General features: G+C 44.7%; 1 protein-coding gene across 1 annotated transcript in view; it reads right to left on the minus strand.

Annotated features, from left to right (window-relative positions):
• GMCL1 (germ cell-less 1, spermatogenesis associated) overlaps window positions 1-18,224 on the minus strand; it is a 209,386-nt gene that overhangs the window by 36,933 nt on the left and 154,229 nt on the right. Inside the window, exons 11-12 of the mRNA XM_077469455.1 lie at window positions 17,567-17,636; window positions 3,363-3,438 (exon numbers count right to left, since the gene is read on the minus strand). Of these exons, the coding sequence (XP_077325581.1) occupies window positions 3,363-3,438; window positions 17,567-17,636 (146 nt within the window). The remainder of the gene's footprint in view (window positions 1-3,362; window positions 3,439-17,566; window positions 17,637-18,224) is intronic.

Here is an 18,224-nt window from a genome sequence, read left to right on the forward strand (position 1 = left end):
AGAAGTGCAATTTACTTCCACATTACGAGAAAAGAATAAGCATTCATGAATGGAATTTAGTCATTATCCATGGCAGAAGCATTTCATCATCTATGCACATGTCAGGATGATGTACCCGCATGTAAACACTCTTTTACTGTCAACCTGTTATGCCCTTGAGTCCAATCAATATATACAAGCAGTACATGTAGTACAAGTGACCTATTTTTGGCAGCTGATCTATGTGTTGTCCATTTATTATCTTCATATATTCGATATTCTGATAAGTGAGCCATAAATACAGACGATAAAGTCAGACAGCATGTCCTTTTCAGTCTGTACATTTTCTACCAGCTTCCAAAGAAAGGATTATGTTTTTGATGCAGTCTGGGTAATTTTCTTTAACTACTTTAACTCCGGAAGGTTTTACTCCCTTCATGACCAGAGCACTGTTTGCTATTCGGCACTGCGTTATTTTAACTGGCGACTGCAAGGTCATGGAACACTGTACACAAAATTACATTTTTTCACACAAATAGAGCTTTCTTGGTGGTATTTAAACACCACTGGGGTTTTTAGTTTTTGTGATACGATATAAAAAGCCCAAAACTTTGAAATTTTGAATATGTAGGAAAATATATATATTTCATCTAGTTTGTTATAAAATATATCCAATAAAGCTATCTTCATTTCTTCATAATTTTAGGCCAGAATGTATTCTGCTACATGTCTTTAGTAAAAAAAAAAAATCCTAATAAGTGTATATTAAATTTGTTTGTGCAAAAGTTATAGTATATATACATTGGAATTTATGCAGCTATGATACTATACTGATAATGGCAGTGTTCAGCAACTTCTAGTGGGACTGTGATAGTGTGGCAGACAATTGACACTAGCTGAGAGATGTGCTGAAACTGACATCAATAGTGACACTGATTAGTGCCAATACTGTACACAGTCACTGTACTAATGACACTGAGGAAAGAGGTTAACATCTAGGGGCAATCCAGGGGTTGTGTACCTAATGTAGCAACGGGCTCCTGAGGAGCCCACACTATGTTTTGTCAATTTAAATGTTCCTAAGACCATAGTTGGGTTTTAGGGTTAATTGTAGTAAATTATGGTCTCAGTATCAGTTTGGCTGGACTGTATTGTGTTGTGCTTGGCCATAGGTGTGGGTGTCACCTTTGGCAGGCATTGGAACACAGTCTGGTTGGACGTATTGGGTGCCAATCTCTCTCGGAGCCAATCAGTAGGTGCATTGTCTTGGTGTGTATTCTGAGAGAGGGTACTTAAGGTACTGAGGTCACTCATGGCCTGGGGTGCGGATCCATCCGTTTCCGAAGTCTCGGGGCTGGCTAGCCCGAGGCACAGTAACTGGAAGGAGGGTTCCAAGGTGGTCCAGTGCGTCTAGGTTTTGGAGGCGCCCAGCAACTGAAAACTTAACCAGGGGAGGACTCTTCAGAAGAGGGCCACGCACAAGGCTGGCTGCTCAGCAAGAGCCTGGAAGCTAAGCTGGAAAGGACACCAGGTGAATCCATACTTGTACGGTATCGCCGGACCGGCTGCAAGATACTGGTACTGTATGAGAGTTCTCCAATTTCATCCTTCAGTTACAACCAAGTCTGTGAGAGACTTTTCGTTCTAAAATTCTACTACCAAGTCTGTGGCAGAGACTTTGCTTTATCTGAATCACCTTCCGGTTACTAAATTCACCAAAAGGGGATTTATCCGTTAGAAGTAATATCCAGTTGTGAATGCCTATTCCCTGTATAGCATAGAGACAGACATTCACGTGTCAGCAGTTCCAAGAGTACCTGAGCTTTCCTACCCATACCCTATATTCCCTACTGATAGACACTGTTCAAATTTTGCAAATAAAAATCCATAAAGTGGATCCAGTGTCAGCCTCTGCAGTTCATTGGGCCATCTACCTTGGGAAACCCCTAGACACACAGGAGGTGAAGGTAATGGTAAGCCCAAAAAATAACCAGCCGCTCCTTCGGGGGTCAGTGCTTCACTAACAATGTGTAATGTAAGTACAATATAAGTAAACAGACAGATTGCTGTTCACAGAGCAGGAGTTTTGGGTTTTTGTAAACCCATAACTCTGTGTGTGATTGGCCCCAGCCAATCAGATGATTTCAGAGAAAATCATTGGCTGAAATCAGCTGCCAAACTCAAGCTTTGTGCAATCAGAATACAGGTCACATGCCCCGAACTCAGAGGAAAGGCCACATGTACAGATAACATTGCCCAGCCTACTGCAGAAGGCACAGAAACTGAGTGGTCAGAGAACTGACAGCGTGGGAACCACTTGGAGGACAGACACAAGGGGTGTGAAGGGGGCATAGGAATGTATTTGAGGCGGAAAATGCATTACCATATTTCCTACACATCCCTGGCGTCTGACATCAGAGGTTTCCGAGACCTGCTGCTGCGTCACTGAGACAGACAGCAGGACTCGGCCCCGCCCCCTGGCTCCCACGTCACTGGATTTGATTGACAGCAGTGGGAGCCAATGGCTGCTCTGCTATCTATCCAATGAGCTCCAGAAACCGCGGCTGGAGCTGCTGTGTTCATCCCCGTCGATGGAACGAAACGGTTTCAGGCATGTAAAAAGTTGGGCTCTGGGGGGGGGGGCTGCAGAAAGGTTTTCACCTTAATGCAAAGACTACATTAAGGGGAAAAACCGAGGGTTTACAACCCCTTTAATAATAGGGTATAACATTGATCACAGTTATTTGGAAACCAACTTAGGCAGCCCATACATTATCTTATTTTTTCGTTCAACCAGCGGCATTAAATGCTGATCAGGAAGAACCCAAAAGGCTGGTTGCATAAAAATTGATCCATGTATGGCCAAGTTTCTTTAGATTACAAAAGTGAAGTCACCAATTGAATATTTCTTTATGTTTCAACAATTTTAAACGCATTTTACAGTAAGAGGATACATGTTACATTGTTTAAAAGTTACATGCCCACATTTATTAATTCACAGATCTAAAAGAGATAAATAGTTTCTCCAAAGAAAAGGTTACAATCACCAATATGAAAAACTAGTCAGTTTGCGGTTTTATAAACCGTTTTACGCCTTTTTCCCCAAAAATATTTTCGATCCCATTCAGACCTATGCATTACATGAGTTTTCTGAAAAAAGCTGCAATGCCATGCCTTTAAAATATCTAAAGTGTTCAATTAAAATGTCATCTTTAATATACAGCCATTAAAGCATTGTTGAAATCTTCTTTATGAACCACAAAGAAAACCAAAACCCCCACAGGCTAATTGTGTAAGAGAAAAAGAATATCTATAAGAGGAGCAATTGCACATAAACACGTGTTACTTGGAAAAAGCAAAACTAGGTGTTTTCATGATCTTACATCTCCATCCTTCGTAAGTCTCCTGCCACATCGCATGCTGCTGCTCTCTAGTTCATCTTTATTGATCTCTTGAGGGCTACAACAGATAATGGGAATATTGGTTTTTAACACAATAAATGTGAGACATACTCTGTACAAAAACAAATCCGACAGATCCACAAAAAGGAAGTCAGGTTAGACCGTGAGTGAAAGAAACAAACATCTACACTGATACTTTTGAAAACTCTCCCGGAAAAAACAGCATGCAAAGCCAATTATGTAGTTAGCAAATGAGTACAAAAAGCAAAAGTTTAAAACCTGTCAGCTGAACTGCACAGGGGAAGCTAAATTGAGTACTTAAAAATAATAAGATAACAATTTGCTATCATAGATTTGACTTAAAACGCAACTGCATATTGCTTTTAGATGGATGGTATGTTAAAGAGGGTTTTTTCTGAAATGTGTTTGAGCACTTCGTGATTAAAAAAGGAACTTGTCAAACAGTGGCTGCCACTTCACTTCCTATTACTAAATTTTAATGAAGTCCTTACAAATGCTGTGAAATATTCATGCTAAAGAAAACCATCCTAGACACTCTTGGCTTCCAGATATAATTGCCTAGGATGTGCCCAAACGACAGCAAGAATCTGGTTTATATATTTGGTTCTTTGTGAAAGAATATTTCCCATAGAAAAAGACACTAGTTAGACCCAGGAGTCCACTGGTGAACCTATAAGGCTCAATTTACATTTGACAATTTGGAATCCCCTCAATTCCAAATTGCATGGCAAACGCTAGGTGCCATTCATTGTAACTGGCACCCCAAACGCGGCAAGATTTTGCCACGATTGTCATGCGTCAGAATTGCGCTACAATGACAGCAAAGCATGCCTTTAAAAATTGCATGAAACTTGTTGCCCAAAAAAGGAGCAGGAGCTTCCTTTTTGGTGACAAATGTGCATAGAGCAGCCTATTCAAGTGAATGGGCTGCCCGATGTGCGGCACGTGGAATCTCTTGAAAATCACGAGCAGGAACGCTATATAAAATGTGAATGGGCCCCCAGAGAGTGAATTCACTACTTTGGAAAGGTAATGCTGTTCTTTGCTTGCCATTCACTTAAAATAAAGAAAAGAGCCACTTCTGCTTGTAGAGCTTTACAAAGTGGTCCAGCGTCCCACGATGTTTCCTGAAAATCTAGAACAAGCTTAAGTGAATTCAGAAATTAAAATAAGAGACCTTTATATGCCTGCATATACTATAGATGCAGCGTTTGTTGGGCCCTGTGGATCCAAACATCTCAATTTTGGACAATAAGACTACCCTTGCTGGAATTTTTACTAGTAGTCCATCCTCCTAAATCCAGAAAAAAATGCTGATCTTTCAGATGGTCTTATTAATTTGTATTCTATATTAATGAGAAACCATCTTGGGAGTCGGAGGCACAAACCACATTTACACCATCAGGTTGCCTCTGTTGCCTCTTCAGTAATCAGGCGCAACAGCAGACAAACGATAAAAAAAAACTAACCTGGAGACCCATTAATTTATTAACTGCAGTACACCATGATAAGTGATAATTGCCTTTTATAGTTATGACTGCCCTCACCTGGAGAAAAGAGAGTTTAGTTTAGTTTTTTTTTCTCGTTTTTTTTTAAATATGCCAAGAAGCATCTCTCATATACCACTTTCCTATCACTACTAAGCATTGCCTTCCAAGCTCATGTTCAAAACGTCAGCAGCAACTTTATTTCAACCAAAGCTCACATACATTATACATCCTTTACCTTATACTGGCTTTCACTTTCATGGGTTAGATATGGCAGCTATGCTGTAGGACTGGGGATTCCAAACAATGGCCTCCAGTTAAGGAACTATAATTCCCATCATGCCTAGTCATGTCTGTGAATGTCAGGGTTTTAAAGTGCCTCATGGGACATTTACTTCTACAACAGCTGGAAGGCAGTTGTTTAGAGATCACTGCTGTAGTAAATAAAATCAGACATATAACCCAGTGTAGGTCATGGTTGTGTCAGTGAGTGTACCAGTGTGATATCCTGCACAATAAATCACTGTAGAAAAAAAATAAAGTTCTGCTGCACCGTACAATACTCCTATTTAAAGACCCTATAGGGACATGCCTGGAATGTAGACTACCCTTGTCCTAGGCTTATGCTCCTGAAAGCATAAGGTCCCAAACACATGTACCACTCAGTACAGTGTCCAGCTGAAAAGTATATCATAAACACAGTTTGCAGGCAATGGGGCTGGACGCTGCACCTTTGCCACCTGGGGTAACGAAAGCACCAGGATTTAAACACACAGGGGCTAAATGCCCAGCAAGCATGAGGCCTTAAGATTTACACATATGGATAACTGTAGGAAGTTTTTTATGCACAACATAAAACATTCCCTGGCACTTGCTTGTTCAGGGGGAGCCACAACTTGTGCATACAGCCTGTCGTTCAGGCAAAAAGCCATATGTAGCCATACTGTAGCCTACTGTATGTGAAATACATTTTACGCACATGTGCAGGTAAATGCTGATGCAAAGAAACATCAGTGTTTACAAGAGTACGATCATATATGGTCATTCATTTGAATGACAGACTTGGTGCCAGCTGTGGCATCCATTTTTCAAAACCTTTAGGACTACAAAACACCGCCATCACTATAACAGAGGGGGAAATTTGCTGTAGGCTTTATGGATAGCCAAGAACGCTAACTGACAAGACTGCAGCATAGGCAGAGCACACCAGAAGTTAGAGGCTCACTGGATCTCTGGCAGCAACAGCTACTGCACTAGAATGACTTTTTCAGTCATCAAAGCTGGTACGCAGAGCATTTCCAGCATTCTATATCAGCAATTCTCAACCAGGGTTCCTCTAGAGCAGGGATATGCAATTAGTGGACCTCCAGCTGTTGCAGAACTACAATTCCCATGAGGCATAGCAAGACTGACAGCCACAAGCATGACACCCAGAGACAGAGGTATGATGGGACTTGTGGTTTTGCAACAGCTGGAGGTCCGCTAATTACAAATCCCTGCTCTAGAGGTTCCTTGGGCTGTGGCTGATTGACCTTCCTGTTGGCTGGTGCCTGCATAGTTCCATGACCTAAAACACTTGGCAGTCAGCAGCATGACACCAATTTTCTTTTTATCTGTCAGGGTTGCATTATCCTTGCAGATCACCAAGGGTCCATTGACTCCAATGAATTTGTTTTGGTAAGAGACCTGAAAAATATTTAGGGTGTTTCTTTGGGCTAAAAAAAGTTTAGAAAGGCTGTTCTATACCAATGAGAACACAAGGATTATTCTTCATGGAGAAGGCAAAAAAAAAAAAAGAAAAGAAAAAAATACCATAGAGAATAAACTTGGACAGGCTCCGCTGGTGCAAATTTAAAAATGTGTACAGGCAGTTCTCTTATTACCGCTATTTTTGGGGGGGCAACTGCCTGCATTTGGCTATCCTATGTGTTTGCACAAAGCATAAATACCCCATATAATATATACAATTATTATGAACCGTTATAGGAACATTTAACAATACACATTACTAGTTACAAATAAAGACGCAAAGCCCCATCCATTTAAAGGTCTGCAACTCAAACAGAAATTATGAGACAATAAAAACAGTCCATTCTTGAGACCCGTAGTTTAAGATTTTTGTTTGGTGCCTGAGGTGGCTTAACACCAAAAGTAAAACTTTCTAGCCAAGTATTTAGCAGTACTGATATTGGGGTCAGCAAAGGCTGATTAAAAGAGTATTGTAATCACTGAATCCCGAGAATCATTTGTTCTAGCTTTTATCATACATCTTCATATCCACACAATGGCTATGCAGGGCAGCTTTGAATTCGCTATCAATTTCACATTCCTTGTAGAAGATGCTGTATCCCAGATGCTAAGCACGGAGATTATTTACAGGTGAACTGAGGTGACTGTCTATTTCTAGAACTCCAGACTGGTTCGTGGACGAATCTTTAGTACGAACACTTCTTTACGATTTAAACTGAGAATGCTCATGATGTCGTCAAGACTCGACACAGCTAATAATGACGAGACAATGCTGCCAGCCAGACGCAAGTATAATCTAACTGTTACAAGAGAGGTATTTAACTGCACCGGGAAATTTCAAGCCTCTCAATTATTCATAAGGACAAAACTGTGCTGAAAGGCTGCATAAAGAGTTTTATTACTCAAGGATCAAAGCCGAGTTTATTTTGCAAAGCAGAGCTGATGTGATGTGATTTTTCTCAGTAGCTTGAAAGACAATTCACGGTCACTAAAAAGTAGATCTTAGTCTTCCAGCCCTGAATGCAAATAAGCATTAAACTGCCCAGCCTAAAATTGCTTTCTAAACTGATGGCAAAAAATATACAGAGACCAAGTAAAGTCTTTTGGGGGTGTAGTGTCTTCCATTATGCATAAAACTCAACTCTGATCAGATCAATTGGCTATGCATGCCATCACAGCCTTAGCCCCAAAAGAGGAATGTTCAGGTTGGGCGGGTTCTTCTGTTTAAATGGCAGAGATGAGCAAGGAAAGGAATACACAATATGGCCAAGATATGTTAACATCTGACCAAACTTGCTGGACATTCCGTTAAAAAAACCACAGTCAACCTCCTCATGTCAATTTGAGAACCCTAATCCCCTGCTCCCTGAGACCTCCATCTTTATCTCTTCTTTTTTCTCTTATTCCATCTTTTCTGGGATTTTTCTTTTTTTTTTCTGCTCTTTTGCTTTTCTTTCCTTTAAATGCTAGATCCTTTCAATTAGCGTGTAAACCTATTAGGCCTTTAGAACAGAACCTGGTCATAATGAGCTTGCAGCACTTCGCCCCCCCCCCCCCCTGCGTTTTGACGTGGAATTGCAATTTTCTTGGCCTGGTATTTCAGGCAAACCTTAAAATCAACACTACAATCAGATGGAAGGCAGTTTTGCTTTTCTCTGACGCTATGAAGTTCTGGATGTATGCATTTTTTTGGTTGTATGAAACTACAACAATGTTATGTTTGCAATTCCCATATATGCATATATACTGTATGTACTGTTATTGTCATCTGACTTGCTCCATTGTGTATGTTTTAAAGGCAATAGTAAAACAAAAATACGTGGTCATTAACATGGAGCTGGCCCCACCTGCTCTTCAGTTATGACAGCCTCCACTATTCTGGGATGGCTTTCCAAAAGGGTTTTGGAGTGTCTGTGGGATTTAACTTCACCCACAACCAGAAGTGCTCCCTAACAGGGGAGTCACCACCTTATTTAGCCGCATCAGAACTTGCGGTCAACAATGCATTACACTCAAAAGCAACTGTATTTTCTTTAAAATACAGAAAAGGGGAGTGTAGAATTGCAACATTACATGGCCGCCTGCAAAACTTTGTGGCCAAAGCAGGCATCAGACGATGCGCTTACATCCACTTTGTAGAATTTGGTAAAAGTGTGAACGGACAACCAAGTCGCGGCCTTACACGCTTGAGTGGATGACACTTGATGTCGGAAAGCCCAAGAGGTTCCAATTGCCCTGGCAGAATGGACCGTGACAGGAAAGGGAGGCACCTGCCCCTTCAAGGCATAGGCTTGTACCACAATCTGTCTGATCCACCTAGAAATGGTGGCCGACGAGACCGCCATACTTTTCAGCGGACCAGCTACCAAAAGGAACTGAGTGACTTCCAAAAGGGAGCTGTGGCAGACAAATACACCCTTAGAGCCCTGACCACGTCCAGGGAATAAAGGGCCACTTCTTTAGGATGTGTCGATTTAGGACACAGAGATGGTAACACAATGTCTTCATTGATGGGAAACGCCGAAACCACCTTCGGCAGAAAAAAAAAGGTTGCAGACGCAACACCACCTTATCTTTATGGATAACCAGATAGGGCAACTTGCAAGACAAGGCCACCAGCTCCGAAACCCTCCTGGCCAATGTAATGGCCACTAGGACGACCACTTTCTGAGAAAGTCAGTAAGGGAATTTCAATAGCGCCAAGAGCACCAGGTTTAGATCCCACAGGGGTAAAGGTGGAAGCACCAGAGGGACTACATGCCAGACCCCTTGAATAAAAGTGCTCACTAAAGAGTGAGACGCCCGGGGTCGTTGGGAAAAAAAAACAGCCAAGGCCAATATTTGTCCCTTAATGGTGCTTTGGTCTACTTCTCGCTGTAGGAACAGCAGGATCCTGGAAACGCAACAGGTGCACGGACACCACCCCATCACCTCACACATGGAGATGTAGGCCTTCCAGGTACAATGGTATATCTTCCGAGAAGAAAATTGTCGTGCTCTCAACATAGTTGAAATCACCAAGTCCGACAGCCATGCCGTTAAAGCCAGCGAAGGTAAAGCAGGATGGAGAACCGGACCTTGACACAGAAGGTCCTCTCGCAACGGCAGTCACCAGGGAGCATCCGTAACCAGGCATACTAGGTCGGCGTGCCAGGGACGCCAATGCCAATCTGGGACAATCAGTATTACTGGAATCCGCTCGGCCTCCATTCTGCGGAGCAGACGTGGTAACAGTTTTAGTGGAGGAAAGTCATAGATCAGTCGGTACTGACCCCATGGAGCCACCAGTGCGACTGACGCACCTGTCCAAGGATCTCTTGTCCTGGATGCGAATCTTGGCACCTTCTGATTGAGACGGGAGGCCAGAAGATCCATGCCTGGTGTGCCCCACCGCAGGCACAGTAGCGGATGAAACGACAATTCTCCTGGGTCCAGCATCTGACGACTTGGGTAGTTCACCTGCCAGTTTTCTACTCCTGGGATGTACATGGTCGACAAGGCCGGTACATCTTGCTCTGCCCACTGAAGGATGTGAGCGACCTCCCGCGCTACAGTTGAGCTTCTTGTTCCTCCTTAATGGTAGACATATGCCACTGCTGTGGCATTGTCTGACTGGATCCTGATCAGACTCCCTCATAGTCTCAACAACCATGTGGAGAGGCATAGTCTGATTGCTCAGAGTTCCAGCAAATTAATTGGCAACTTGGATTCCTCCCCTGACCAGAGTCCCTGGGTCAACTGTACTCCCAGTACCCCGCCCCAGCCGGTCAGGCTGGCGTCTGTTGTGATCACAGTCCAATGTAGAGGTAAGAATGACTTCCCGGACCAAAGTGCCGGGAACCTCAGTCACCAGAGCAGGGAGTCCCTGACTGACTGGCTCATCCGAATCTGTTGATCCTGGGATAACGGAAATTTGTCCCATTTTGTCAAAATCTCCTTCTGAAAGACTGGTGTGAAACTGGGCCTACGCTACTGACTCGAAGGAGGCCACCATCAAGCCCACAACACGCATGCAAAAGCGCAGCAACGACCACCTGCGGTTCATCAATAGTTTTTCCGTGGCTCAGAGTCTGCAGCTTGTCAAAAAATACATACAAAAAGACACTCCTGTGCACAAGTGACCCACCAGTCAGTTATATAAGGACCCAGGCCTTGCTGCCCTCAAGAATGGGGAACCCTAGAAATCAGGAATAGGAAAAAAAAATAAAAAATACAAAAAGAAGGGTGCACCAGCCTTGTGCATTATCCTTTGGATAATATTTATTAAAAAGGGTACAAAAGAAAACTACTCACAAAAACAGAAGAGCAAAATCCCTCTCCTTGTTTTCTATTTCTGCAGCTTGTCCGAAGGGAGAAAAACTCTTGCTTCCATGGAGTCCAGCAGTAAACCAAGGTAATCCAAGCGCTGAGTGGGTACTTTAGGTTCAACAGCCACCAAAATTCTTGCAGGGTTTGCATGGTGATCGCCACATCCTCCTTTAATTCTGATGTGGAAGCTGCTCTCAGAAGGAGATAGTCTATAAAACCTACGATTGCGATCCTGTGTTGATGCAATAACGCCAAAATTGGAGAAAATACCTTGGTAAAGGCTCGGGGTGCTGAAGCCAAGCCAAAAGTGAGAGCCACAAACTGATAGTGGGCTTCTCTAACTGCAAATCGCAGAACCCTCTGATGCCGGAGGCATATGGGTATGTGCAGGTACGCACCTCTGGATGTCCAAAGACGCTAGGGAGTCCCCTTGATGGAGGGCAGCGACTACTGAGCAAACCGATTCCATTCTGAACCTCTGTACTTTTACAAAGCAATTGAGGGCTTTTAGGTCCAAGTTTGGACATACCCCTTCCTTTTTGGAGACTACAAATAGATTGGAGTAGAACCCCTGAAACCTTTCCGAGCCCGGAACAGGCACTATCACCCTGCAGCCTAGCAGGTCCCATACTGCCCCCAATAGGGCCTCCCAGCGAGCCGGGAGTAAGGGTATGATGGAGGCGAAGAATCTGTTTGGTGGCCAAGAGAGAATACACCATCTTGTAGCCAGAAGAAATCAGTTTGCAGACCCATTGGTCTGATAGCAGAGAGGCCCACCGGGCTGCAAACTCCCGGAGGCGACCTCTCACCCATAAGACGGGTGGGGGCAAACCTTCATGCGGTAGCACTTTTGCTCGCAGACTTGTGGTTCCAGGGACGTTTCTGTCCCTCAGAGGTCATCCTGTTGGACTGGGAGCGTTTAGCTGAAGTCCCGGACAGAGGAAAAGCCTCTTGAGCAGAAAATGAGGGCCCTTGCCTGCGGCGTGGCTCCTTAGTCTTCCTGGCTTGTGGGAACAAGGTACTCTTCCCACCTGTGACATTCTTATGTCATCCAAAGAGCTGCTCACCAAGGAAGAGGGTAGACCCGTCAAGGCTTTAGATGCCTGGTCCACAGACCAGCATTTTAGCCAATCAGGCGCCTCAGCACCACTGCTGAAACTGAAGCCCTGGATAGCAGAGGAAGCGTATCCAGAGCCGCGTCACAAACGCATTTAAGGCCGTGCACTACCTGGTCTGCCAATTCCACGCAGACGGAAGTAGCCTGCTGCTTCTCCAATTCATGGTGCAAGTGTCTTGCCCATTCAGTAAGTGTCTGCAACACAAGTGCTGTGGCCAGTACTGGTCGTATTGCTGACCCCATAGCCGTAAACAAGCAACGGGCCACTGCCTCGGCCTTCCTGTCCGTGGGGTCCTTAAAAAGGCAGGAGTCCCCTCTACCGGGATCATGGTTACTTTATTTAACCTGGATACTGGGGGGTCTACGACCAGAGGAGCCAACCATTTAAGAAGGCTCTCCTCAAAGGGGTAACGCACCGCCATTCTTTTTGGGACTGAGAAAGTCCGTTGCGGTCTTCCCCATTCCTTGTATATGAACGAAATAAGTCAGATACGGAAACACCTTAGGTGTACGGGCTGGCTTATGGGACCCAAAAGGGGCCGCTACTTCAGCAGAGGGACCTGCTGTATCCTGAATTTTCAGGGTATCACGCACAGCTGTGATAAGTGCTCCAACTAGCGCTTTGTCTTGCACGGACCCGGACGGGACTCATCCTCACCGTCCTGGTCAGCTTCATCTTAAGCAACAGAGCAGGGGCCACCAGTCTCAGTGGGGCCCGAGTCTGCGTCACAGCTCTCCCCAGAGGAGGGGAGGGGGCAGGGGCCATTTTTTACCACCTTTACGCCCACACACCACCTCCACCCTGGCAACGAACATTTCAAGGACCGCCGACAAAGCGTCCAAAGGCACTGCACTAGCAGACTAGCCGGTTGCAGTTGCAGGGAGTTCGGGGGAAGAAACACCAGTTTCTGAAGCCCTGCTGACCCAACCAGTCTGCCAGCCCTGGGGATTTAGGACAGCTGTACAGTCCTACCCTCCTAGCTGCAGACTGAGGGGCCCCCACCGCAGGACTCCCCACCCTGACTGAGTTCTGCACCGCTCAGCTACAAGTGCCCGTGTCAGCTCCCAGGTGTGCTGAGTGAGAAACCGCACTGTTCTGAGCAGCAGGGACCAGCGCTGAGCATAAAAACCGTGCTGGGCTACAACAAAATAGCCGCCGGCCGCCCAGTATAAGGGACATAACCACAGGGAAATGGCCACCCAACTACAGCAAAATGGCCCCTGACACACAAAAAATGTCTGACAGGCAACTGTACACAGACAAAGGACAGTGAAAAAGGCTAAAGAACAGCTATGGCAATGAATGAATGAATGAAATACTTGTATAGCGCACAATGCGAACCGAATCGCCTCTAGGCGCTGAGGTGAGCTTTGATCATCTGCTAAAAGAGGAAGGTCTTGAGTTTTTTCCTAAAAGCCAGGTGATTTTCTTCCAGGCGGATGTTGATTGGTAGAGCATTCCATAGCTGAGGCCCTTGGACAGCGAATCTCCGATCCCCCTTGGATTTATACCGGGCTTTGGGCATTAGGAGGAGGTTTTTGTTGGCTGATCGAAGACTGCGGTTTGGTGTGTAATGATTTATTTTCTCCATTAGGTATTGCGGAGCTTCTCTATGCACACATTTGTGGGTGAGGCAAAGGGTCTTGAACGTGATTCGATTTTTTACGGTTAGCCAATGTAAGCTTATCAGCGAAGGAGAGGTGGTATCCCAGGGTTTTTTTCCTGTTATCAGCCTTGCCGCCGTGTTTTGGATCAGTTGTAATCGCGCAAGTTAATATTGTGGTAGCCCAGTCGTGAATTAATGATTGTTCCAACTACCACTGCTTTGTCATTCTTTGTGATAAAAGGGATGAGTCTGCGAAGCATGCGTAGCAGATGGTGAGATCCACTGACTACAGATCCTATTTGCGCATCCATTGACATTTGTGCGTCTAAAATAACCCCAAGACTCTTCGCTTTGGTCTTTGGGGAGATAGTCTGCCCAAAGACGGTTGGTGGAGACCAGGAGGTTTTGGTTGCGGGCTTATGATTTGGGTGTAAGATGAGAAGCTCTGTCTTTGATTCGTTCAGCTGGAGGGAGTCAGTGGTCATCCAGTCCTCTATTGATTTGAGGCAGTTTTCAAGTTGTTGTTGGTGATCTTTTTTTCCATTGATCCGGAAATAAAGTTGCGTGTCGTCAGCGTAAGAGTGGAAGAAGAGATCTGAGCATCTGATGATTTGGAGGAGTGGGCGAATGTAAATGTTGAAGAGAACGGGTGATAAAGGAGAGCCTTGAGGGACTCTGCAGGGTGCAGACCTCCAGACACCCAGCGGGGAGACCAGACACCCAGTGCAGCCCCCCATTCAAGTTGAGGGCCCCCCAGGGGACAAGGAGAGAAGAGAGGGACCCCCAAATCGACCTCCCAGGGAATGCCCAGCTGCTCAACCCCGCCGAGGCAGGGAGAGCTGTACTTACCATCCGGATGAGCTGGGAACATCCCATCACAGTCCCACTCTCCGATCAGTACGGGATGGCTGCTGCCCACGGCACACTGACAAAAACAGTAGTCCAGTCATATGTGTGCCCCTGAGTGCTGTGCTCACCTGCCCCCCTGGAGCCTGAGAGGCATGTTGTGGCTGACCCAGCACATAGCTATGGTCTGCACACGCTTTATGGCTAGGCTGGGGAGACAAGGATAAGGGTATCCAGGCTGTCACTCAGCCGGCTGTTAGATAAAATCTTGCGCAAAAGGCAAACTTCTGCAAAAAAAATCCCAGGGTTCCTAGGTCCATCTCCTTCACTAGGCAGAAAAAAAAACTGAGCTGCAGGAAGCAGGCTGAGGGCATGTTACTGGAGGGACCGCCCCCTGGGCGGAACTGTAAAGTTCTGTTTTTTTTCACATGTATAACATGTTCTGCCTAGTCCTCTCCTGTCAGTGAAGGAAAGAGAAACTTTATTAAAGCGGTAGTAAACCCGCATTTTTTTTTTTTTTTTTTTTTAAACCTGCAAAGCAAAAGGCATAATGAGCTAGTATGCACCGCATACTAGCTCATTATGAAATACTTACCTTAGAACGAGGCCCCGACATCTCGCCCGATCCACGCCGAGGAAGCCGACATGCTCCCTCGGCGTCTCTTCCGGGTATCGCGGCTCCGGCGCTGTGAGTGGCCGGAGCCGCGATATCGTCACTCCCGCGCATGCGCGCGGGAGATTTAAATCCGGCCGGGCGAGCGCTGCCGGATTTTCACGGAGAGAACCCCCTTGTGCGCATGCGCCGCTGCAGTCAGCGGCGCATACCGAGGGGAATATCTCCTAAACCGTACAGGTTTAGGAGATATTTTTTTTACCTACAGGTAAGCCTTATTATAGGCTTTCCTGTAGGTAAAAGTTAAAAAAGTGGGTTTACTTCCACTTTAAAGATGCAGCATGTAGGACTGCAGTGCACTTGCAGTGTGAACAGTTATATAGGATTTAATAGGGAATAGTTTTCATGCGCTTTTGTTACACTGGAAAAGAATGGCAACTGATCACTTTTTGCATGTTAGCCTTTAAATTGAAAAGAGGTTATTAAAAGTTAAAAAAAATTCTCGTACAATAGAATAAAAAGTCAGAAGCGATGTAATGGATTTCATTGTATTTGTATTTTCAGACTAAACCTGTACTGATTAAACTAAAATAGTACGATCTGGTATCGTACGAGGAAAATGTGTGCATTTGTCTCACTGGATAATTTCAGATTAACAGTCATGATCGGCTCTCGAAAGCTGTGTACTAACAATCAGATTATCAGACGATCACTTAGAAAGCGTTATTTGTCTGATTTTCTGATCATTTGTACTAGGCTTTAGACACAGTCTTCAAGAGGTATCAATCCTACACATGCATAGAGCTGCAGAGAGGGAGATCACACTACTGGGTTGGCAAAATATTGTAGAAATAAGCGCTACACTGTTAACATAGACGATACCTATACTGCAACTCTTCGTAGACAAGAATTGCGTAACAATCTGCCAATTTAGAGCAAATAGATTTGCAATTCCACTGCAGTCACAATGGGGTTGATCAATCCCGACATGTCCATCACTGCTCTTCAACACATCTACAGTACAGCAGTGTATTGGAATGTTCAATTTCTGTGTGGCCAACAACCAAGACAGTCAGGAGGAAAAGCATAACTGGAAATTCTTGGCATGGGATCATACAAGAGTGTGCTACTTGCACACTCCACTAAATATTTTGCTGATCCATTCAATCCATCCAATAAAGTGGTCTAAACTTTAGCTGCAGTCTATCAAAAAATGCTCAATATTTTATACATGGTGGAGTTTCGCACACTAGATTCAAATAATTCAGTAACAAGTTTCACTCAACATTCTCCATATTGACAAAAACAAAACAAAAAAAACTGCTAACCAGAAGACAAAATGATGTAGGTAGCATTCCGATAATCAGCCCTGTTATAACATAAAAGCGAAGTGTCTCAGCCTGCCTCCTTCTCTGCCCCGTTTCACCTTCCATGGGTTTTGCCATAGAGGCCTCCCTACATCTTTTGTCCGTTGATTTCAGAGGGCTGGGCAAGCCCTACAGGCAAGCTAGCACCTAACAGCATTGTTATTCACTAGATTCAAACAAGGAATACGCCTCTACAGGTGAGCAGTCACTACAGTCCAGATGCACTGGGAGCACTCTTTGTTGGCTGTCATTTGCCATTTTTGGAATAAAATTGTTGGAAACTTCCTGTGGTGTGTAGCCGTTCTTTTATTCCTATTGTTAGTCACTGGTTTTGTTTGTGTTAGCACCTGGAGCGGGACTAACCAGAGGAGTGCAACTCCAATGTACTTGTCACGGTAGGTTGGTGGACTTAGAAAGTCACAGCTGTCTGTAAAAATTACCAAAACAGAGCTATGGTTTTAAGGTGGTGAAACCATTAAACTTCAACCACTGCTAGAGGAATATGGTGTTGCACAAAAGTACTAAACATGGACTTCAATACACCGTTATGCCATACGTCCAGTCTTGTGTTTAACTACACTAAACAGAAGAATGACGCTATAAAAAGGGGTTGTAAACCCCCGTGTTTTTTCACCTCACCCTAGGCATTAAGACGAAAAAAAACTTCTAGTGACTGCCCTCCCCCCCCCCCCCCCCCCCCCCAAGCCCCCTGTTTTACTCACCTGAGGCCTGGAATTTCCCACGGCGAAGACGTGCTCTTCCTCTGCCCAGGATTCTCGGCTCGATTGGATAGATTGATAGCAGCACAGCTATTGGCTCCCAATCAAATCCAATGACATGGCGCTGGGGGGAGGGGGGGCAGGGCCCTCAGGAGAGTGCTTCTCCTAGGGGGTTATACAATGTGGAGGGGAGCTACCAGTACTGCAGGGGGACCCCAGAAGAGGATAATCAGGGCCACTCTATGCAAAACAAACTGCACAGTGGATGCAAGTATGAAATGCTTGCTAAAAAACAAAACAAACAAAACAAAACAAAACTTTACAATCACTTTAAGATGTGTGATCTACTCACCCAGTGTCATTATCCTGCTCAGCTCGCAGCATAGTGAACCACTGCTGCTTGTAAACAAAAGACAGCCACTCTGAAAAACAAAATAGGGCAGGGATTACCTTCTCTTTAAACAAATGCTGCAAACACTTTGCCATTGTATTATAAAATATACACATGAACAAACCTGTATCCTCCAACACCAAAAACAAGAAAATATTAAACAGAAAATGTACTGCACTTTTTGTATACATTTTCTTTCACGCCATTGCAGAAATCTGTGTGTGTGTGTTTGCGTTTGTATATCCACGACATCTGTAAGATGCCGAGAATAGAGGCAGGTGTAAGGAAAATGTAAATCCTGTTCACATGTGCAGGAGATGCATCTTTACCAACGAAACCATGGGCAGAAGGAATCGACTTTAACCCAAATAAGCATCAGAGAAGATGGTGATGATGGAAGGAGTAGAGGGGGTTAGCTTTGAAATAAGAGCTCTAGAAAAGGGGCCAACAGAGATTAGTTTGCCATAATGTGCAAGTATGTTGTTGACATCTTATGCTTTCTGCTAGCAAAGTTTGTGCCTCTCTGAACCATTATCAGCACACATGCTAAGGCAGAGCCTGATTGGTTTGAAATACTGGCCCCTCTATCAGTCTGTTTGTGTGTGGTGTACTACAAAAG

Source organism: Lithobates pipiens, unplaced genomic scaffold, assembly GCF_037356315.1.
Source record: "Lithobates pipiens isolate NorthernLeopardFrog02 unplaced genomic scaffold, aLitPip1_a1.2 Scaffold_8, whole genome shotgun sequence".
In the NCBI taxonomy this organism is placed as follows: domain Eukaryota; kingdom Metazoa; phylum Chordata; class Amphibia; order Anura; family Ranidae; genus Lithobates; species Lithobates pipiens.